The 24,170-nt window shown below is 51.4% G+C and overlaps 1 protein-coding gene across 2 annotated transcripts in view; it reads left to right on the plus strand.

Annotated features, from left to right (window-relative positions):
* Positions 1–24,170, plus strand: part of GRK5 (G protein-coupled receptor kinase 5) — a 232,351-nt gene that overhangs the window by 85,041 nt on the left and 123,140 nt on the right. For both annotated transcript variants that reach the window (XM_069567275.1, XM_069567276.1), the window contains exon 2: positions 20,783–20,878. In XM_069567275.1, the coding sequence (XP_069423376.1) occupies positions 20,783–20,878 (96 nt within the window). The remainder of the gene's footprint in view (positions 1–20,782; positions 20,879–24,170) is intronic.

Here is a 24,170-nt window from a genome sequence, read left to right on the forward strand (position 1 = left end):
CAGGCTTTGCCTGAGAAAGTGCTGTGTGCCCCACATGACTCACTTCTCTCTGGGCCTCTGAGTCCCCAGCTGTTCGTTAGGGGCAGGCTGTGTGATCACCAAGGCCCCTCCCAGTTCTGGCATCCATTAGTGCTGAGTCTGGTGGAGAGGAGGGAATAATTACAGCCCTTTCTCATTGAGCTTTCTTCACTGTGCTGAAATGCTTTACACGCTCATGTCGCCTGGGTCTGTGAGGTCACAAAAGAATGAGTGGAAGCACAGAGAGGTTGAGTGACTTTCCCAGAATCACACAGCTAGGAAAGGACACAGTTGGGATGTAAACCCAGGCAGTCTGATCTGGGAGTGTGTGATCTTAAATCACCGCTTATGGTAGGCTGAACAAGGGCTCCCAAAGACGTCAACATCTGAAATCCCTGCAACTTGTGAAAATGTTACCTCGGCAGTAAAGGGACTTTTCAGTTAATTAAGTTTTAAATTAATTAAAGAATCTTGAGATGGGGAGGTTTGCCTGGATTAACCTGATGGGCCCAATGTAATCACAAAGATCTTTACAGGAAGGAGGCAGAGGGAGATTTGACTACAGAAAAGGAGGCTAGAGTGATGCAGCTTGAGAAACACTCAGCCAGTGACTGCTGGCTTTTAAGATGTGGGAACGGACTGCAAGCCGAGGAATGCAGTCAGCCGCTAGGAGTCGGAAAAGGCATCGGAAAGAGTCTCCCCTAGAACCTCTGGAAGGAATCAGCCTTGCCAACACTTTGGTTTTAGCCCAGTGAATCTGATTTCAGCTTTCTGACTTCCAGAACTTTCAGATAATAAATTCATGTTATTTTTAAGCCACTAAATGTGTAGTGATTTCTTATAGCATGATTAAGAAATTAAACTGATCATGTTCTACTCACACATCTGCTTGCATCAGGCTCTCCTTTCTGTATTCAAGTTAGAATCTGAAATCCTAGGGGTAGAAATGTAATCTGCCAAATACAGCTCTCCTTGGCCATTTTACAATTAAAGAAGCATTTTAGAGAAAGACTTTGTAAGGCCAACCACCTTGTCCCCATTTTCTCTGCTGTGTAATGGGAATTAGGAAGTGAAGGGAAGGAGGGAAAAGATTATGGGACCCACATAGACTCTGCCTCTGAAAGGCCCCAGGGGTGTGCTCCACCTCCCAGGCACCATCTTTGGTCTTCTGTGAGTGATCACCTATAGTGGGGTTTTGATCAGATGCCCAGCACATCTTTGTGGGCTGAACAAGCATGGCCAGGTCCTTGGAGAGAACACAGGTGCTCTGGTTCATCTTCGGGAACCTGTGCTTGTGTAGAAGTAGCTCTGGACTTCACTTGGTCGGGAATTTTTAAAATACATTATTTATTTGGCTTCATCAGGTCTTCGTTGCATTGTGCAGGACCTTTTTAAAAAAATTTATTTAATTTAATTGGAGGCTAATTTCTTTACAATATTGTGGTGGTTTTTGCCATACCTTGACATGAATCAGCCACGGGTGTACATGTGTTCCGCACCCTGAACCCCCCTCTCATCTCCCTCCCCATCCCATCCCTCTGGGTTGTCCCAGTGCACCAGCCCTGAGCACCCTGTCTTATGCATCAAACCTGGACTGACGATCTGTTTCACATATGATAATATACATGTTTCAATGCTATTCTCTCAAATCATCCCACCCTCGTCTTCTCCCACAGAGTCCAAAAGTCTCTTCTTTTCAACTGTGTCTCTTTGCTGTCTTATATAGGGTCATTGTTACCATCTTTCTAAATTCCATATATATGCATTAATATACTGTATTCGTGTTTTTCTTTCTGACTTACTTCACTCTGTATAATAGGCTCCAGTTTCATCCACCTCATTAGAACTGATTCAAAAAACAAAACAAAAAAAAAAAAACAAAAAAAAACCCAAACAGACAAGCAAAAAAGAACTGATTCAAATGCATTCTCTTTAATAGCTGAGTAATATTCCATTGTGTGTATGTACCACAGCTTTCTTATCCATTCGTCTGCCGATGGACCTCTGCGTTGCTTCCATGTCCTGTGCAGGATCTTTTGTTGCGGCTCCCAGACTCTCGCTGTGGTGCTCGGAGTCAGTAGTTGTAGCACGTGGACTTAGTTGCTCCGTGGCATGTGGGATCTTAGTTCCCAGGCCAGGCATTGAACCTGTGTCCCCTGCATTGCAAGGCAGATTCTTAGCCCCTAGACCACCGGGGAAATCCCTAGGTCAGGAATTTAAATAGTCCTTAAAGCAGTTCTTTCTGTAGATAAGCTATCTTGAGTTGATCTTTAAGGACAATGTACTGGCTCTGTAAAACCCAAGGTGAGGCCGTCTGGTCCTGTCCAGCAGCACAAAAAGTGGGGTTCTTTTACCTTCCCCAGAGTGTGGCTTAACTGCTTATGTGTCAATGATAAAGACCCACGGGACCTGAGAATTCATGGACCCAGTTCCCTCATCTGAAGAAACTAAGGCCCAGAGAGAGGAAGGGACTCCCTAGGACCACACAGGAAGTGAGTTAATGGTTTTCTTGATGGGAGTTTCAAGCTCTGAAATTATAGGGATTTTTTTTCTCAGGTCACATTAAGACATGGGGTTCATTCACTTATCCAGTTAAGACATTTTATTGTGTACCTACTCAGCCAGGCACTAGGTATAGTCATGGTGCTAGCTTTTGAGGGGTAACCTTCTAAGGGGTGAGAGGAGTGGGTGACAATAAGCAAGCTTAAAAGCTAAATGCATAAAATAATTTAAGGTCATTATAGTTTATAAGGGACTTCCCAGGTGGTGCCAGTGGTAAAGAAACCACCTGCCATGCAGGAGACATAGGAAACGGGTTTGATCCCTGGGCCGGGAAGATCCCTTGGAGGAGGGCATGGTAGCCCACTCCAGTATTCTTGCCTGGGAAATCCTCCCATGGACAGAGGAGCCTGGTGGGCTACAATCCATAAGGCTGCAAAGAGTCAGACCCGACTGAAACAACTTAGCATGCATGCACGCATAGTTTATAAGGGGAGTGGGTAAACAAGATGTAACAGGGAGTATCTGTTAGACAAAGTAATCAGCAAAGGCCTCTCGAAGGAGGTGACCTCTTGGCTGGAAACCGAAGAAAGAGTCATAGGAAGAGTGTTTCAGGCAGAAGAAACAGCTGGAACACAGACTCAGAGTCAGGGGAGAAAGGAGGGAGGAACTGGAACCAAAGGCAGCCCATTCTGGCTGGCACTGAGTGAACCAGGAGATGACGCTGGGGAGAGAGACAGGTGGGCTTTAGCCTGCAGGCCTTGTGGGTCATGGTGAAGAGTTCAGGTTTTATCCCAAGGACCATAGGGAGCCATTGGAGAGACTAGAAGTGGTTTGACCTAGGCTGCAACATGGGCAATGGGTTGGATGGGAACCGGGTGGAGGCAGGGAGGCCATCGGAGGCTGCTGCAGTCATCCTGTGAGATGCGGTTTCCTGGACCAGGGCAGTGGCACACTGTGGAAGGGGAGGGAGATGGCAGAGTCAAAATGTCACTGGGAAAGAGAATTTATATGACTTGGTGGATGGTTGCAGGTGGAAGACTGTTAGTTAGCTGTTGCCGTGTGAAAGGTTACTTAGCAGCTTAGAACAACCGTCAACATTTGTTAACTCACACTCTTTACGCTTCCCTGGTGGCTCAGATGGTAAAGCGTCTGCCTGCAATGCGGTAGACCTGGGTTCGATCCCTGGGTCAGGAAGATCCCCTGGAGAAGGAAATGGCAACCCACTCCAGTACTCTTGCCTGAAAAGTCCCATGGACAGAGGAGCCTGGAAGGCTATAGTCTGTGGGGTCACAAAGAGTTGGACATGACTGAGTGACTTCCTTTCTGTGAGTCAGGAATTGGGGAGTGACTCAGCTGGGTGGTGCTGGCTTTGGGTCTCAGGTCACAGTCAAGATATTAGCTGAAGCTGCCTCACCTGAACGCTTGACTGGGGCTGAAAGACCCACTTCCAAAGGTGCTCACACACACGACTGGCAAATTAACACTGCCTGTTTCCTGGAGGTCTCAGCTCCTGGCTGCATGGGCCCCTCCATAGGCATCCTCAGAGTGAGTGTCCCAGTGCAGAGGGCACAGTCCTGTCATGTCTACCACATCCCCTTGGTTACACAGGTTCAGCGCATGAGGGGACTGCACAGGCTGTGAGTCCCAGGAGGCAGGAATCCCTGGGCTGGGACTTCCTTGGTGGTCCAGTGGTTAAGACTCTGTGCTTCCACTGCAGAAGGTGCAGGTTCGATTCCTGGTCTGGAAACCAAGATCCCACATGCCAGGCAGCATGACCGAAAAAAAAAAGAGAATCACTGGACCATCATGGAGGCTGATTATACTGCAGAGGCCACGAAGAGGATGGGATGGGGGGATGACACTGAGGCTTTTGGCCTACGTGGCTGGGTGAACGGTTGTGCTGTCTGCTGAGAGGTGGAAGTACATGTTTGGGGGAAGACTGGTGGGAATCAGAATTCTTTTCTGCACCCCAGCTTAGGAGATTTCACCTCTGCAGTAGAAACCTCTCTACAGGTGCCACTGTGCCGTGCTGGTTTGGGGCTTCCATGGCCTCAGACTTGGGGGAAGCTTTCTCAAGGCCTAGTTCTCCTCTGTCCCTTGAACTATCTTCATGTCAGTCTCGAGGATCGGGAATTAAGAACTAGATATTCTTGGGTTCAAATTCCAGCTCAGCCACTTGGTGGCTGTGTGACCCTGGGCTGGATACTTGGCCTCTCTGGGCTTGTTCCTGCATCTGCAAAATAAATCCACTTTGCTATGGTGGATTTATTGAATCGCCGATTATGTTGCTGTCGGGTTCAGGCTGGGGCCTGGCTTGCCCTGATTTCTTTACACCTCAGACTCCCAGGCCTTCCGTGTGCACAGTCATAGCTACATCATAACTTGCCTAGGTCGCTGGGTGGATTTGATTGGGAAGGCTTTCTAAATAGTCTGTTCAGCTTCTTTCAAGTAGATGATGCAAAAATTCTGGGGACAGCAGAAGTAGTTATTACTCACAGGGAAATGCAAATATTTTTATGAATATCTTATGAAAAATTGGGGCATTTTTTTTCATGAGCAAATAGTCCTGTTTATTTCTCTAACAGAATAGCCACAGCTGTGCTTCAGGGGCCAACTGCCAATGCCAGCGGCTTTTCTCAGGGGTCAGCTCACCTCCCTCCTCCTCCCCAATCTCCCCACACTTTCTTTTCTTCTTTAACCCAGGGAAAACATAGTGAAGACAAAAGTGGCCAAATTTGGGCTTTGCTGAGAGATGGGGATTACTTTTGCAGTGAAAAGTCAATTTTTGTGGCCAAACTTTCTTAACTGTGAAAACCAGTGTGGGCAAAAGCATAGTAAGCCCAAAAGTACATTTGGAAAATGATTTTCCTTGGAAAGGACATTTTTAAGGAGGTCATTAGTGTTTGCAAGAGGACAGGGGGATCTGTCTTCTCTTGAAGGAAATGTTCACTAAACTGAAGAGACAGAGGAGAGGGAAAGGGGTGAGGCCACTGGGAGGGGATGTTTGGGGAGCCAAGACAGAGAGCAGCAAGGCTGAAAATAGTGTTTGCCCATCCAGTGCGTGGCACTGTGCTAATCATACTCTTAATCTGAGCCTTACAAAGGGTATTTGGTCATTTTATTACACCAATTAGGAAACATGGCTTCCCTGGTGGCTCAGATGGTAAAGAATATGCCTGCAACATGGGAGACCTGGGTTCGATCCCTGGGTTGGGGAGGTCCCTGGAGGAGGGCATGGCAACCCACTCCATATTCTTCCTTGGAGAATTCCCATGGATGGAGCAGCCCGGTAGGCTATAGTCCATGGAGTTGCAAAGACGAAATTGTGGTTCAGAGAGATTGGGGAGGTGTCCTGTGGCTACCTGGTGGGCAGAGGACCCAGAAGTCCAGCCATGCCTAACTTATGAGAGCCCCTGCTCTTTGTTCACTGCTCCAGGAAAAGGGGCACTTGGTCCCCGGTCAGGATAACTGACCCAGTAAGATAGGAGGAGACATACCCAAGGGGCAGGGCTGGGAGGCAGCGTGCGCCCTGCCCCTTCCATTTCCCGGGAGAAGAGTCCAGGCTCAGGAAAGACGACAGTGTATGATGTGGTTTTATTGTTTTAAAGTCCATTTGGAAGCCTTCTCTTCCTTGTGGTCCTGCCCCTCCATCTGTTTATCAGTCTCTTCATCAACAAGTTATCGAGTATTTACTATGTGCCAAATCACTGCTTTGGGTGTTTGGGAGACAGTTCAGTTCAGTCGCTCAGTCGTGTCCGACTCTTTGCGACCCCATGAATCGCAGCATGCCAGGCCTCCCTGTCCATCACCATCTCCAGGAGTTCACTCAGACTCATGTCCATCGTGTCCGTGATGCCATCCAGCCATCTCATCCTCGGTCGTCCCCTTCTCCTCCTGCCCCCAATCCCTCCCAGCATCAGAGTCTTTTCCAATGAGCCAACTCTTCGCATGAGGTGGCCAAAGTACTGGAGCTTCAGCTTTAGCATCGTAGGGAACAAAATAAAGATCCCTTTTTTGGTGAAGCCTTCATTCCATGGGAAGGAGGGTTGGAGATGGGCAATAAGCCATATAGAATGTTACAGGGTGATGCATGCAGTAGAAATTAAAACTGCAAAGTAAAAGAGAGGTAGAGGGGTACTTCTCTGCTGGTCCAGTGTTTATGATTTCACCTTCCAGTACAGAGGGTGAGGGTTCAATCCCTGGTTGGGGAGCTAAGGTATCACATGCCTTGGGGCCAAAAAACCAAAAAACATAAAACAGAAGCAATGTTGTAGCAAATTCAATAAAGATTTAAAAAATGATCCACATCAAAAAAATGTACCTTATATATAAAAAGATAGAGGGATCTGGAGAGGCAGGCAGCAGGGTGAGTAGAGGCTGTAGGGTTCGAACAGTAAGCAGTGGGTATTGCTCTGGAGGGAGGGAAATGCCCTGGAACTAGGCACAAGTGGTTGTAGCACAGCATCATGAATGTTCTAGATGTCCCTGAATTGTTCACTTTTAAGTAATTAGTTTTATTCATTAGGGAAAAATTATTTATTAGGAGAAAAAAGTGGTCAGAGTGAGCTTCATGGAGAAAGTGATATTTGTGTAAAAGCCTAAAGAAGGGGAAGGCGTTAACATGGAGATGTTTTCTCCCAAGGAAAGAGGAGGACTCCGGGCAGAGGGAACAGCAATAGCAGATGAACTTAGGTGAACCATGACCCCTGGGGTTACCAGCCTGCTGTCTGTTTTTGTAATAATATTTCATTGGATGATAGCCATGTCCATTTGTTTACATATTATATTGTCTGTGACCCAGGGACTTCAGCTGGATCTTTACAGAAAAAGTTCTCGAGCTAGAGCAAATGCCCTCAACTGGGATGGTGCCTGGGTGTGTGATGAACATGAGGAAGAGACGATGGGTGGAGTGAAGGAAGGAGTAGAAGCCAGTGAGGTCAGAGGGGTCACGGAGCCGAATCCTGTAGCCCTCCTGTATGGCTTTCCCACAGCACCTCTGGCCAATGTCCGGACAGATGCTGACATCATGTTGATGGAGTTGTGTGTGTGTGTGTGTTGTTGAGGAGGGTTGTGGTAGGGTAGAGAGATGGCCAAACTTGCGAGTCCTAAGACCTGGATTTTAGACCTGCTCTCTGTCCCTTACCAGTTCTGAGTCCTCAGTTATCTCATTTACAGAAGTCATGATGGTGATGGCGGTGATGATGGTGGTGGTGGTGGTAGGGATGATGGGATGTTGATGGTGAAGTTGGCGATGGTGGGATCACGGTGATGATGATGTGGTGGTGGTAGGGATGATGGGATGTTGATGGTGAAGTTGGCGGTGGTGGGATGGCAGTGATGATGATGTGGTAGTAGGGATGATGGGATGTTGATGGTGAAGTTGGCGGTGGTGGGATGGCGGTGTGAGTGGGGATGATGGTGATGTTGATCGGGTTGGTGGAAGGGGATGGGTATGGTGGGGATGATAATTAATGGTGGTGATGATGATGATGGCAGTGGTGATGATGGTGGTGGTGGTGATAGTGGCTACATTTCGTGAGCCCCTACTTTGTGCTAGATACTTGCACACTTGGCTCTAACCCCACAGCAGGGCGAGTTGGGTAGCAGCATCTTCCTTTGTGAGAGAAAACACTGAGTGATTTAAGGAAGGCCATGTGCATGGCAGGGCTCAGATAACATGCTGTGACAGCCACTTATGTTCTGGTGAAGTGACCTGGAGGCAGTTGGTGTTAGCTGCTGAGTCTTGTCCAACTCTTTGCAACCTCATAGACCGTAACCCACTAGGCTGCTCTGTCCATGGAATTCTCCAGGCAAGAATACTGGAATGGATTGCCATTCCTGTCTCCAAGGGATCTTCCAGACCCAGGGATCGAACTTGGGTCTCCTGCATTGCAGGCAGATTCTTTTCCATCGGAGCCACCGGGGAAGCTGGTAACAGTGCAGCTGTCACTCAAGGGCCACAGCCTCTGGTCAAGGTGGCCCACTCTTAGCGCTGTCCTTGGGAACAAGGGTTTCGTGGGAGGGACCGTCCCCTGGCTGCCTTGCCCTCCTGCATCCCCCCCCCAACCCCCCAAGAGACTGCAGAGGCCTCGCCTCCCTCAGGCTCAGTGTGGTGGGGAGGGGCCATGTTCCGCCATCCCCGTGGCAACCAGTTACCAGGTCTTCTGTCGGTGTGGGTTTTCCTAATTGAGGTTGTGGGATCCTTCTGGTTGTGGCTGAGGTTTTTCTGCCCTGGAAGCCCGATGACGGCGGTGTGGCCATGAGGTGGGGCCGGGAGGTGCTGGAACCTGCCCGCAGGCCACAGGCCGCACATGCCCCGTGCTGCCCCCAATGCCTCCCACCACTTCAACACTGCACTTCCTTTGAAGAACATAATGGAGGTTTTAGGTGCTTGTAGCTGACAGCTGGGGCACCGCAAAACATTCCGTGGTCAGGATCACTGTGTGTCTGCCGCGCCATGTCCGGTCCCACGGAGGGTGGAGCCGGCCCCGAGGCCCAGGCTGTGGGAATGTACTTGCTCCCCATTTGCCCACCATGGTTTTTACCCACCCATCTGGTGGGGTCCCCGTGAACAACGGAAGCCCCAGTTAAGCCCAGAGTTCAGCTCCCAGGTGGGTTAATAGGCCTTAGAAAGGCTTCCAGTCTCGTGTCCCAGCCCTCCTTGCCTGAGTCTGGGCTGGGTGCTCCCTGAACTGGCTGCGTCTGCACCAGTGTTTGCCTTTTGAACCGATCCGGGGCTTCATCCTGTATCCCAAGCCCCTCCCTTAGGGCTCTGCACCGGTGGGAAGGGTCAGTTCTCCCAAGCGGTGAAGGTGGGGCAGGGTCAGGCCATGGGCAGCACCTCTGCATGGGAAGAGGCTCTGTGTCCCCTGATTCTGCCCTCCTGCCTCTCTTGCCCACCCCTGGGGTCTTACGTCAAACTGGGAAGGTGCTGGACACACTTGAAGACACCAAGTGTCTTCCTGTCCTCGTAAACCGTGGACGCGACCGTCCAGCGTGAACGACACAGTTCCCATCACTGGAGATGCTGGGCTAGAGGTGCCTTTCGGGTTGTGTTTTCTTTCAAGTGTTCCCATCAGTGGGTAGGTCTGGGGGGCGTGTCCACTCAGTGTCCCTAAATCCTGATATCTCAACCCCAGCACTTTGGGACAGGGGGTAACAGAGGAGTTGGGGGTGGTGGGGAAGGGGAGGATAGAGGAGGAGCATCTTAGACTCAGGGGGCATCCAGGGAACTTCACAGAAGAGGGTACCCTGAGGCAGAGACCCTGTGACTACTGGCTATTTCTAGAAAGTGAGACCTACAAAAAAACAGAACGAGGCCCCTGGCCCTTGTATTTGCAAGCTCCGTCCCCTTTGCCCAACCCACTCGATCAGCTCCCTTCTTACCTGTACCTATGGGATTGTAAAGAAACGCTTCTGATAAAAAAGATTCTCGGGCCCTGACCTGGTTCCACCTTCCCCCGCCCCCTGCTCCCCTTCCCCTCCCAGGTGAGGAAATTGAGGTGGGGGGCAGGGAGCAGGGCCCTGTCTTCCTTCCACAGTGGTTGCCAAGGGCATTGGGCTGGAGAAAGTCACCTGCAGGCTGAGATCACCTCAAGTACCTTTGTCTGGAGTCCCTTTAGAAAAGGCTTGAGTCACTCAGTGACGCAGTCCCAAATGGCCCTGTAATTGGTCTCTTGCCTTGTTTGGGGCTGCACGGAAAGACTGAACCAGTGGGCTCCCTCACAGCCCCCCACCAACCAGGGCTATGGATACCGCTGTGGCAGTGGGAAGGTCGCGGAGCCCCGGGGTGGGACAGAAAGGCCGGTGGCAGAGAGGGGCGAGTGGAGGAAGGAGCAGACCCAGGGATCACCTGCCCCCACCCTCCGCCAATCAGGAAAACCTGCCTTCTCGGAGGAAAACCAGCCTCCAAGAACACCCAGAGCCTCCCCACAGTGAGACTTTCTGGAAACCAGCCCTGGGGGCCGTGCTGCAGAAACAGTCCTGCAAGCTCACCTGGGTAGAAAGGAACGGAACAGACTCTGTAACCCCACCGACGTCACAGGCAGTGTTGTCACAGAGCCTTCCACTTGACCAGCTGGAGCTGCTGAGTCATCAGCCGCTGTGGCTGGGAACACAGAGAGCGAGCCTTCCCACGCGGTCCCAGGGATGCTCGAGACCCTCCCAGACCTTGATCCAAGTGTGCTGAGAGCCACACCTCTGGTTTTCAAGGCTCTCACCCCCCGCCACCCCACCCCCCACCCCCCCACCCCCACACCGAGATGTGTATCCTAAACACCTGCTTTACAACACAGTTTGAGTTTCTAACAAATTTGGCCCCTTAGCATGACCTTTCCAAGCCTTAGCATGACCTTTCCAACCTCCTGATCCCCTGATGACTCACAGGCCCTATAGGAGGGGCTCCGAGATGGAAGGAAGAAGAGGCCCTGCGGAGCATCCTGGAGTCCTTTGTGGCCCAGGCCCTCCCCCAACACCCGTGTTCCAGTGCCTTTAGCCAGCGGTGCTCTAAACCGTCTTGGCCAGGAGGCTGGCCATTTCTGTGGTTTTGATTGTGCTGCCTCTGGTCACGCCTGGCACTACCTACCTTGGGAAACACCACTAAATTTCTGCAAGTCTCATTCAGCCCTTCTGTCTCGCCCCATCCACAGGGGCCAGAACTGATAGGATTGTTTCAGAGTCAAGGCTGGCCTGTGACATGTGGCCTTATTGTTACTGTGGTTCAGTGGCTCAATCGTCTCCGACTCTTTGTGACTCCGTGGACTGCAGGGAGCCAGGCTTCCCTGTCCTTCACCATCTCCCAGAATTTGCTCAAACATGTGCTCCGCGTGTGGCCTGCCTGGAGGGAAAAGATGTGTTGGCCAGTCGGATCTGTTCTTTGGAAATTCTCTAGGCAAGAATACTGTAGTGGGTAGCCACTCCCTTCTCCAGCGGATCTTCCCCACGCAGGGATCGAACCCGGGTGTCCTGCGTTGCAGGCAGATTCTTTACCATCTGAGTCACCAGGGAAGCCCCCCTTGGGAGTTTGGACTCAGGATTCTGACCAATGGGTAGGCAGGGGGCTTTGGGGGCCTGCCGGTTGCAGCACAATTCTGATACTGACTACCCTGAATGACCAAAAACTCCACGGAGGGAGCACAGTCCCCCCAAGACCACCACCCTCACTTCAGACCCCAGAAGTGAGTTTGAGTGTCCCCAGGCCACACGTACATCTGACTAATTGACTACAAATTTGGAAATTCCCCCAATCCCTCTCAGATTTGATTATTCGCTAGGACGACTCACAGAGCTCAGGAGAGCTCTAGGTTTACAATTTTATTAGAGTGAAAGGATACAGATCTGAACCAGCAAAATGAGGAGATGCACAAGGCAAGGTCTGTGATGGACAGCGCTGGTGTGTGAGCGCCAACCAGGAAGTTCACCCAAACTGGGTGCCCAGAGTTTTTATTGGGCTTTCATTACTTAGGCATGATTGATTGAATCGTTAGTCACGTGGTTGAACTCAGTCTCCAGCCTGAAGTTTGGACACTGTCATTTGACTCAAAGGCCCAACCCTCTAACCCCGTGGTTGGTCATTCTGGCGTGGCCAGCCTCAGCCTGAGTCATCTCATTAGCGTAAGCTCAGGTATGGTTCTGGGGGTCCACCATGGATAAAACCCACATCCCCAACACTCTGAAAATTCCCAGGACTGGGAGGTCACCTCCCAGGAGCAAAGGACCAAGCCAGTGTTTTCATTATGGCAAGTTGGGTTCGATGCAGAGGTGAGTGAGCCTGGCATGGTCTGCAGAGAGGCAGAGACACCCCAGCCCCAGATTCTCCATGTCTCCGTGGCATTCCTGTTCCTACAAACCCTGCTGCTCTTGACTGCCTCTCCTTGGATTCCTAGAAGCTCCTTATGACCTTGGTGTTAATCCTCATCTTTGGGGGTCAAGTTGAATGAGTCTCTCATCCTGTTCACCTTGGCTAGAACCACACTCACCAACACAGTTTTTCAGTCTGAGTCAAGTCTGTCTTGGAGGAATGTAGTCCATGGGAAAACCAGCCTCCACTTCCTCAGGGCCCACAAAATGCATTAGGTCCTCTACAGATCCCGGTGTGCCATCTCCAGGGTGATGCTCTTCTCTATGGAGTCTGTAGAACAACAAAGGTCCAAGGGCCATCAGAATGGGACAAGGCACCCAGGAATTATATGGTGTGTGTGCCGATGATTTGGGTGGGGTTTGAAGGGAGTCCTTCCCTCTTCTTAGGGAGCCAGACTGGGGCCTGGAATCGTGGGTCCCTGAGGCCATCTCAGTAGCCTGTACCCACCAAGGCCAGTGGTGAGCTTCTCTCCAGTGTCTCCCTCTAGTTTTCTGGAAACTGTTGGGTCCATATCCAGTTTGTCCCCCTACTCCAGCCAGTGGCCAGATAAGTGGCTTTGTGGGCATCCTGTGAGAAGAATGTCTGAGTCAGGCAGGGGACAGGGACCTGGGTTCTTAACAGAGTCAGACCCCAGCATCACTGAATTTGTCCAAACCCCTGTGTTTCTCTTCAGATCCTTTTTAGAAGTAGGCAGAGCAGAAATAATAATCAGAGCAATTTCCAGAAAGCATGGTCCCATCATACCATTTCCCACGTGATGCTCAAGGACTTACTCCAACTTGACTCTGCATCAGAATCACCTGGAAGGCTTATTAAAACGGACTGCTGCCCCCGGCCCGCCCCCCCCCCCCCCCCCCCCCCCCCCCCGCCAAGAATTTCTGACTCTGTAAATCTAAGGTGGGGCCCAGGGTTTTGCATTTCTAACGAATTCCCCAGTGATGCTGGTGCAACTGGTCCAAGGACCACACCGGGAACCAATGATTCGAGGGCGGGAAGGCAAGGCCTTTGCAACACATGCAGAGAGTCTTGCTCAGCTTCTACCCAAGGAACCTTTCTCTGATTGCTCATTTGTTACTAGGGAGAAAGAGAACAGTACACCAGGAGTCAGGATGCCTGGCTCTTGGTTTATCTATTGTTTAAGATGACTGTGTCAGGTCTTAGTTGCAGAACACGGGATCTCCATCGCGTCATGCAGGATCTTTCCTTGCAGCATTCAGACTCTCTAGTTGTGGCTCGAGGGCCAAGTTGTTCCTTGGCACATGGGATTTTAGTTCCCCAGCCAGGGATTGAACCCATGTCCCCTACATTACAGGTGGATGGATTCTTTACCACTGGACCACTGGGGAAGTCCCTGGGTCCTGGTTCAGATGTAACACAAACTGAGTGATTTGAAGCAAAGTTCTTGCCTTTCTGAGTCTCTTTCCTCACTTGTCAAATGGGACCATTAAGAGGACCTACCTTGTGTGGTTGATGAGAGGATTAAATGAGAAGATGTCTAAACAAACAGCTTCCTGACCCTGGGAGTACAGGAAATACCACATTTCTCTAACTTCCAAATCAGATATACTGTAAGATTAATGAGAAGTTCGAGGTCAATTGTTTTGCAAAGGTCTGTGGCCTCTATCCCTTCCAAAGATAGCACAAAAAGTCCTAGGGCTCCAAAGCATGTATCAGTCACTCAGTCATGTCCCACTCTTTGCGAACCCATGGACTGTAGCCCTTCAGGCTTCTCTGTCCATGGAATTCTCCAGGCAGGAATACTGGACTGGGTTGCCATTCCCTTCTCCAGGAATCTTCCTAACCCAGGGATCAAACTCAGGCCTCCCACATTGCAGGCAGATTCTTTACCCTCTGAGCCACAAAGTGAAGTGAAGTGAGTTGCTCAGGCTCACACAGGGATCAAACCCAGGTCTCCCACATTGCAGGCAGACGCTTTATCATCTGAGCTACCAGGGAAGCCCCTAAGGCACCAAGGAGTCCCCAAAATAAGACCTCAGACCACTGGGGTAACTGCTCTTGCCTGTTTTGTCAGTGTCCTTTGGGGCAGGAGTCTCTGCATCAGCTCCCCTGTGTCAGGCTGGCCCCGGGTCCCTCACTGCTCATAGTCCCTCATCCCTGGGATCCTGTGGGGACTGTGTCTTCCTGAAGTGCAGTCTTCTCCCTGCTGCCCCTCCCAGACACTCTCCCCCTCATTCTCATTTCAGTCCTCAGCCTTCAAAGTGCACAAACACCTCCCTGGAAAACAGTAGATGCCACAAGAATAACAGCCAATTTCTTCCCCCACAATGACAGTTTTCTCATGGCAGCTTTTTGGCGTGATCCTTTCATTCTTCCCTGGGGGTGTCCGCAGGAGCGAAAGAAATGCCAATTAGTTTCTCAGTAGCTCAGCCTGTTCTGAGCGCTTAGCTCTTTATTACTCTGCTTTCTTCCCAAGTCCTGTGTACCATCCCCGCTGGGGCTTGCCCGCCTGCTGGCCGCTCTCCCCGCTTCCCCTGTCCTGCCACCTGCTTATCACGCTTCTCTCAGCCCATCTGGGCTGCACCTGCATAAGGCCACTGCTGGCAGCCAAGGGGCCACCCTGGAGGCTGGAGAGAGCAGTGATACGCTAAGCCACTTCTTCCCTGGAGGCTGCTCCTGGGGAACACTGCATCTTCCTGCCACCCACCTTTCTCCAGGTTGCGCTTGGGCTTGTGTCCACTCGGGGGAGAGACCCACCGCCCTGGTCCCTTGGTGCCTTCCCCAGAACTGTGAGCAGTGGAGTTCAGCCCATGTCTCCAAGCCCGATGTCTTGGTCTCTTCTCACTTCTGGTGGGAGACCTCTGGGCTGACTACCAGCCTGTGTTGCTGGCATCCCCTCCTTGGAAGGAGCCCCCTTCTTCCATGAGGCCCCCCCACCTGCCTGACCGCACCCCCAGCAGCCTTGCTCAGCTCTGGTCTGTGAAGCCTGGGATGAGCTGGAGTTCCACGTAGTGGGGCACTCTGTCCTCTTAGCCACCTCACTTTCAGCACATGGAAGGTAAACCATGAGCAACAGTAGGCTGCTGGGTGAAGAAAAGAAAGCCGAGGGATGCTCGAGACAGGAAGTGGCTGAATCAGCGTGGGTTGGAGAGGATACGTGCTTCTGTTTGCACATGTGGTTTGTTTATTGGCCCCCTCCCTCTCCCTGAGCCTGAGGTTTCTCATCTGTGAAATGGGGCTAGTTCTAAATGAAGAGCACAACACGCAGCACCTAGCTCAGTGCTAAGCCCAGTGGGCGATCCCTGCAAATACTCATTTACCCAGTCAGCATAACATAACAAAAGCTTGCAGTTGTGTTAACTGTCCAACCCTCTGGAAGGATATGAAGCAAGAATCTGGGCTGAGCTGGGAGAGGGTTGTAGGCCAGACGAGGGATCTGCCTTTCAAGAGCAGCCTTGGAGGCGGGATTAGAAGGGGGCCTTGAAGAAGGAGCAGGGCTTCAGTAGGCAGAGGCATTAGATCTAGAAGTCAGAAGTCTAACCTGGGTTTCACTGGTTAAAAACTAGGGAGTTGGCAGGACTCTTTATGTTTCTGGGGCATCTAAGAGAGAATCTGTTCTTGCCTTGTCCAGTTTCTAGAAGCCACCTGCATCCCTTGGCTTGTGGCCCCTTCCTTCTTCAAAGCCAGCAGTAGCTGATCTTGTCTTTCTCACATCTCATCACTCTGAGCTGACTCTTCTGCCTCTGGTTACATCAGGTCCACCCGGATCATCCAGAATAACATCCCTGTCACTATCCTTAATTCCGTCTGTAATCGTAATTCCCTTTGCCACGTAACCTAACGTATTCATAGGTACCGGTGATTAAGGGTTACTTTGGGGGAGTATGATTTTGCCTACGTAGTCCCTGCCCCGTTCTGGGGGCTGAGGCGGTGAGGAGGATGAAGGAATCCCCCAGGAGGCTGTGTGGTACCCACCTGCTCTTCATCACTCCAGCCTCCGTGTTACATCCTCCAGGTGGCCTTGACTGACTTTTCCCCTCTCTCCACCTCCACCGCTGCCCCGTTACAGAGTCTCTCCCAAACTCTGCACTTCTCCTGAGTGTTGGTCATAAGGGTCATAAATAAAGCAGCATCCCTCCATTTGGTATTATCTGGGCTTAGCACTGAGCTAGGTGCTGCGTGCTGTGCTCTTCATTTAGAACTAGCCCCATTTCACAGATGAGAAACCTCAGGCTCAGGGAGAGGGAGGGGGCCAATAAACAAACCACATGTGCAAACAGAAGCACGTATCCTCTCCAACCCACGCTGATTCAGCCACTTCCTGTCTCGAGCATCCCTCGGCTTTCTTTTCTTCACCCAGCAGCCCACTGTTGCTCATGGTTTACCTTCCATGTGCTGAAAGTGAGGTGGCTAAGAGGACAGAGTGCCCCACTACGTGGAACTCCAGCTCATCCCAGGCTTCACAGACCAGAGCTGAGCAAGGCTGCTGGGGGTGCGGTCAGGCAGGTGGGGGTGCCTCATGGAGGAAGGGGGCTCCCTCCAAGGAGGGGATGGGGCCAATAAACAAACCACATGTGCAAACAGAAGCACGTATCTTCTCCAACCCACGCTGATGCCACTGACACTTTGGCTGATGACGCTTTGAGCACCTTGTTCTCTGTTGTAAGGGGGCCGTCCTGCGCCTTGTGTGATGTTTAACTCTGGCTCTGGCCCCTACCTGCCAGATGCTGGCAGCACTCTCATCCGGGTGTGACAACCCTAAATATCTCTAGACACTGCCAGATGTCCCCTGGAGGACAAATTGCCCAGGGGCTGAGAACCACTGCTGTCAAGGCTTTAATGTCTTCCTTACTAGATTGGGCACCACAAGAAGGAAGCCCCTTCAGTCTTCCCCATTCCTGTGTCCCCAGCATCTGCATACTGCTTGGCATTTAGTTGACGCTCAACGTATTGGTTGAATGAATTAATGAGTTTGTGTTAATTTTCTTTGTGTTAACTTTCTTAATGGAGAAGTTAGTCTATAAAATTATGTGTGTGTGTAAGTGTAAAATAGACTTCTGTTTCCATAAACTGGCTACCTAAGAATCACTTGGGGGTGATTCTTTAAGTAGCCTCATTCCTGGTTCCACTCACAGAGTTGGGGTTCAAGCTGATGAGGTACAGCCTGTGAGTCCGTATGGCCAAGAGTTCTTCACCAATTCCTCAAAAAGGCAAACATAGAATGACCACATGATCCAGCGGATTTGCTCCTAGGCATATGCCTGAAGGAACTGAAAGCAGGGACTCAGATATTCAGAGCCGCTGTATCCACAGTAGCCAGAAGGTGGACACCACGCCAGCATCCACCAACAGACAAATGGATAAACAAAAGGTGGTGTGCACACACACAACAGAGGATTTATTCCACCGTGCAGTGGAGTGGAATCTGACACACACTGCAACATGGATGAGCCTGGAAGACATCCTGCCAAGTGGAATCAGCCAGTCACGGAAGACCACGTGTTGCGTGCTGTCACTCATGAGGTCCCCGGAGCAGTCAAACCAGAGAGGCAGAAAGTAGAACGGAGGTTACCAGGGTGGAGGGGCGGGGAGCTGGTGTTGGATGGGCACTGAGTTTCTGCTGGGGATGATGAAGGATTTCTGGAGCTGGATGGTGGCGATGGTTACATGACACTGTGAATGTACTTAGTGCCGCGGAATTGTATACCTACAAATGGTTAACATGGTATATTTTCTGTTACTTATATTTTACCACACACACAAAGAGTGCTTCATACCAGCCAGATCTGGGAATGAAGAGTGTGGAATGAATGGCGGTGGGTAGAGGGGGGTGGTGGGTACTAGATGAGCTCTGACTGTTCCTTTAGGCCTTGGAGCCAGAGCTGATGAGGATGCGAGCAGACTTGGCTAATTTCTCCAGGGGGCAGCCCTCCCCTGGGGGATACACATAACTAAGCTCTAAGGGGCCAGCTGGCTACCGAATGGAGGCTACGTGTCGTGTCCGTGGGGTCAGCTGTGCCCAGCTCTGTCTGAGCCTTGCCATGTGTCTGGTTACAGGAGAGAAGTCCCAAATCTGGGTTTATATGCAAAACCTCAGTGTTTAAATCTTGACACCTGGTTCAGTGAACAGGTGTGGGGTGGCGTGTTTTCTCGGAGGCCTGGGTCTCCACTGAAGAGCTCCAAGTTCTGCTTGCTCTTACCGGATGTCCTGTCACTTCTGAGGTCCAGGGGTCAGCTTTCTCTGTGATCCCTGGGAGTTCCTCTGGCTCACAGGGCTCCTGAAAGGGAGCTTTATAGACAGAAGGGTGTGTATGAGTGCCTGGGGTCTAGATTCTGCTCAGGCTGGGGTCTGGTCTCTGCCATTTGTGAGCTGTGGGGTGTAGGAGACTTGCCTCTTTCTTCCCTGTTGCTTCAGTTTCCTTGTCTTTCAAGTGGGATAGTAATAGCTCTGCCTGGGAGAGTTAGAGTGGGGACTCAGGGAAGGCCAGCTGAAGGGCTCCAACGTGTATGTGGGTGGTGACGTGTGGCAGCTCCGGTGGGAGCACCGAGCATGCGTGAAGCAGTGCAGGCCATCAGCTGGGAAATTACACGACCTGGACATCTGTTTCTGCATCTGTGATGTACCTGGTGATCTGCTCCTCCAAGAGTCATTCTGGGGATTAAATAAGATAATGTCCAAATGGTGCCTGGCCACAGCGTGTGCCCCATACACATTCATTTTGTTCCTTGGAGTCCAATGCTTTTGATCTTTGTGAAGACTTGAGCAGAGGGAGCTGGAGCTGCTTGCCCAGGGCTGGAGACAGAATGAGCAGAGAGCCAGGAAATGGACTGTGTCCTGCCCCTCTGTCATTGGCTCCCTCTCCTCCTTCCCAGCTCTGAGGATGGTCCTGGTTCTGGCCTCAGAAGCCCACATACTGGCTGTTCCAGAAGGTGGCCTCAGCTTTCTAGGGCAATTGGATAACTTGGGAATCTCCATTTATTGATACTGACTCTTTTGAGATCACGTGGACTGTAGCCTACCAGGCTCCTCTGTCCATGGAATTTTCTAGGCAAGAATACTGGAGTGGGTTGCCATTTCCTCCTCCAGGGGATCTTCCCGACCCAGGGATCGAACCTGCAGCTCCTGCATTACAGGCGGCTTCTTTACCATTTGAGCCACCAGGGAAGCGGCTACATTTATTGAGATCAGCTCCATGCCAGCCCCAGAACACACACTTTGCTGGGGGTGGGCCCAGAGCCCAGCTCCTTTGGGATACCCTGGGTTGGCTGGCTGGAGAAAGGGCCCTTGCCCCGCCAGACTGGGGGGACATCACACCCACCCAGCTTAGAGAGCAGCCCAAGGTGCCAAGGGCCTGCCCAAGATCCCATGTTTCTGTAACCAGGCCCCAAACCCCACAGATACTTGGGGTGTTGATCCCATGAAGGAGGATAAAAGGACCTTAAAATCTTGAGAGGGGCCAAAAGGGCTATGTGACCTTTAATGAGTCGCTGACCAGTGGGATTTAAGGACTACTCTGGCGACAGGGGTCAGACCAATGCATGTCAGGTTCTTGTGGGGTCCTGAGTGTGTGATGGCACAGAGGTGCCTCCAGGCCCCATTTCCAAGCAGTGGTGGGCTCAGGGACGTGCAGGCCGGAGTCAGCAGCCCCTTGTGTACACACCTGAGTGTTCTGATGTCTGTCCACTGTGCGGGGATAAGAAGTGGTGGGGACGCCAGGGACACCCGTGGGTGCATATATTCATTCTGTGTGCTTGTTACATGTGTGTTCACTGTGTTTGTATGTTTATCACGTGTGCACATTCATCACATGTGTGTCCCTAGTATGTGTTCATTATAGTGCACGCTGGGCAGCATACGGGGTGGGGTCGCAGCTGACGTGGTCCACCAGGAGGCCTTCCAGCCTCGAGACCCTGGGGATCATGAGGTGGGAGAAGAAGGGGGTGCTCAAGGTGAGGGAGAGTTGACGTCCTTGTCCTCAGCACCTGGCCTCCAGCTGGGGATGGGGACTGTCCACAGGAAACAAGAGAACAAAAAGAGGTGGGGGGGGGGCGCATTTGTGAATCCATCTCACCCATTTGTGAGTCCATTTCACCAGGCTTTCCTGAGCCAGTTGGCCAGGTTCTGCCATAGAAAGGTTGAGGTCTAGTCTGGGGCTGATGCCAGGTCCCTAGTGGGGTTGCATAGCTACGGTTAATATATCAGCGAAGAACGGGCACCCAGTGTGGGTGCGGAAGTGGGTGATGGGAGAGGCTGTGCTGGGTGGGGGAGCCCAGACCTGTGTGAGCCTGAAGGAAGGATGCATAGGCTTGATGCTGGCTGGGGAGGGGCTTGTCCCAGTCTCCCAGCTAGGAAGCTGCACCCAGGCTCGCTGGGATGGGATGTGGGCTCTGGCACCTCAGGCAACACCAGCATCAGCTCCCTGTCTTTCTCTCCCATCTCTGCAGGAGGCGGAGGAAAGCGCAAAGGGAAAAGCAAGAAGTGGAAGGAAATCCTGAAGTTCCCTCACATTAACCAGTGTGAAGACCTCCGAAGGACCATAGGTAAGCCATTCTGCTCCAGGGGGCGCAGGGAGGAGCTGGGAGGGGAGCAAGGAGCCCAGTCTCTGTGGAGTCATCTGTCCAGCGAGTCAAAATAGACAGTGCTGTAAAGGGTGCCAGGTAGGAGCTCCAAGCTGATGCCTTTGCCAGTTGGCATAAAGATACAGCCAATTCATCCAAAATTCATGGAGCATTTGATGCGTGCTGGGTGGGATCAACCCCCAATTACCCTCTGAGGCTGTTAATTTGCCTCCCTTACTTTGTGTGCGTGCGTATGTGCGTGCTAAGTTGCTTTGGTCATGTCCGACTCTTTGCAAACCTATGGACTATAGCCTGCCAGGCTCGTTTGTCCTCCTAAAGATGAGGAAGAGGAAGACTGGCTGGGACCTCGGGTTGTGGGGAGTGATGATGTGCCAGTGAGCTCCTGGCTTTCCTTTTTGCCTCCTTTACATCCCAGGGACCAGGTCCTGGAGACACTCACCACCCAGAAATGCCAGTGGGTGCAAACAAAGAAGATGCCTCCCATCCAAAAAAAAAAAAAAAAAAATCGTGTTATCTCTGGGCAACGGCCAGGGACACCTCACTTTCTACCTTCCTTCTCATTTACCCTTGAGCCAGATTCAGGGACCTAGTGTTCCCTCACTCTCCATATCTCTCCTCTCTGATCCTGACACTTGGAGGTGAGCAAGCTCTACTGAGGTTCATTCCCTGCCCCCTGACTCTCAGTCCCCCCAAGTCTAACCCTGCTCCCTAGGAGGCCTCAGGCCATTGCCCCAGTGCCACCAAGGCCCCTCACCTTCCAGTTGGCCTGGCCCCACCCTCTTCACTTCCGGTTTGGGGGACCCAGGAGCCTAGGATTTACCCCTGAGCTTTGCTCCGCCCGTGGACCCCACCCCACGGGCCCTACCCCATGGGCCCCAGCCCCATCTGTCTGTCTAAGTCCATAAACCAGCCTCTTGGCACAGTCCACTCCCCTGGGAGGGTGTGAGAAACGTGTGCGCTGGCGTGTGAAAATGAATTCTTCTGTTCTCCTTGAGGGCATTGAAAAGGCTCTGTGTGTGAGGGCAGTGTGAAGAGAGGCCGGGAAAACAGGAAGGCCGCCATAAACCAGCCGAGGGACTGCTGCTCACGGGGACGGGCCCCAGGGCTTGGGCCTTCCTGCGTGTTTACAGTCCGTCGCCCTGGTGTTTGCCCAGCCTCTGCTGGGGTCCTGCTGAAAGGCTTTCCTAAATAAAAATCTCATTTCTTTTCTAGACCAATACACAAACCAAACAGTGGCAAATGCTGCATTTATTTTTCTTGCGCACACATGAGCTCATTTTCTGAAGCGTTGGAGAGGATGTCCTGGGACAGGCTCTGGGCCAGGGTGACCTGGCCTTTGTGGGCCTGGAAGGCCGCGTGGGAAGGCTCTTCATTAGAGGGGAGGACGGAGCCCTCTAGGATCCCCTGGACAACAACTGCAGGCCATCTCCCCCAGCAGAAACCCCAGGGTGATTTTAAGAAATGAAGAGGGCACCCAGTGGACCCCCTGCTGAAACCACAGCAGCCTCTCCTCCTACCTGGAATGAAACACAAACTTCTCACCGTGCTTTGTGAGCACTTTGCCCATTGTATGAAGCCTAGGGATCCCTTTCCAGAATAATGCTTTTATATATACAGAAAATAAAGTACATGGTGTTGCAAAGGAAACCAGTTCTTTTCAGATAATTAGACACTTTAAAATATTATGATCTTGAAGTATATGAGCTTTTTTGTCCTTCAGTCATGTCTGACTCTTTGAGGTCCCATGGCCTGTAGTCTGCCAGGCTCCTCTGTCCATGGAATTTTCCAGGCAAAACTACTGGAGCAGGTTGCCATTGCCTACTCCAGGGGATCTTCCCAAGTCACGCATCAAACCTGCATCTCTTGCATCTCCTGCTTGGCAGGTGGATTCTTTTACCACTGTACCACCTGGGAAACTGTAATAACGCTCAGCAACTGGTCTAATAGCTACTGTAATTCTGAATTAGTGAGGAGCATAAGTAATATTTCCAGATACCTGCAATGATGGCGATATGAATGGGTGTGAGATTTCTGTTGTTGATCATTCCCAGGCACTGCTAACGTTACTGTGGGTTGTTTGTTGACATTCATGACTCAAGGAAATGCTCATTTCCAGTTAGAGGCTGATGAAAAGAGAGACGATGTTTTTCTCCATCCAAGTTCAGTGAGTGAGTGAAGTTGCTCAGTTGTGTCCGATTCTTTGTGACCCCATGGACTGTAGCGTACCAGGCTCCTCCATCCATGGGATTTTTCCAAGCAAGAATACTGTTGTGGATTGCCATTTCCTTCTCCAGGAGGTCTTCCTGACCCAGGGATTGAACCCGGGTCTCCCGCATTGTAGGCAGACACTTTACCGTCTGAGTCACCAGGGAAGTCAAGGTTCAGGGACCTCTTGAGTCCCATCCATCGACCTCTTGGCAATGCCCTTGCTATGCTGCCCTGTGTGAGTCTGCCTTCACCCTGGTCTCAGTCACTTCCTCCTCCTCTAGTGACTTTGCTGTGCTGGTTGCTTTTTCCTTGACTACCCCAAGCTTGTCTCTAGCCTAGAGCCTCTGCTGGTCCCTCTGCCTGGAATGCTCTTCCCCCACATTCAGGGGACCTTTAGGTCTCAGTTCAGATAGCACCTCCATAGAAAAGCCTTCCTGGGACTTCCCTAAAAGTAAACTCATATCTTTCCCTGGTGGCCCAGACAGTAAAGCGTCTGCCTGCAATGCGGGAGACCCTGGTTCGATCCCTGGGTCGGGAAGATCCCCTGGAGAAGGAAATGGCAACCCACTCCAGTATTCTTGCCTGGAGAATCTTATGGACAGAGGAGCCTGGTAGGTTCTAGTCCATGGGGTCGCAAAGAGTAGGACCTGGTGGTCCAGTAGCTAAGACCGTGCTCGCATTGTAGGGGTGCAGGTTCCATCCCCGGTCAGGGAACTAGATCCCACATGCTGCAACCAAAGATCCTGCATGCCGCGGTGAAGGTGGAAGATCCTGCTTGCCACAGCTGAGACCCGGTACGGCCAAACAAATAAATATTTTTTTAAAAAAGAAAAGAAAAGCCTTTCCAACTAACCTTTAGAAAGGAACTGTATTCTCCCTTTAATTGCTATCTTTCACGTAGTACCGTCTATCAATGCTCTTGGCCCATGACCCCAGCTGCAGTCATCTTGTGTTTAGTTGTGGACCTGTGGGTTTTCTCTCTCCCTCACTGGACTGAATGTCCCATGACCACAGTGACTGTGGGGGTCACCACTAGGACAGTGCC

This window comes from Ovis canadensis, chromosome 22, assembly GCF_042477335.2.
Source record: "Ovis canadensis isolate MfBH-ARS-UI-01 breed Bighorn chromosome 22, ARS-UI_OviCan_v2, whole genome shotgun sequence".
Lineage (NCBI taxonomy): Eukaryota > Metazoa > Chordata > Mammalia > Artiodactyla > Bovidae > Ovis > Ovis canadensis.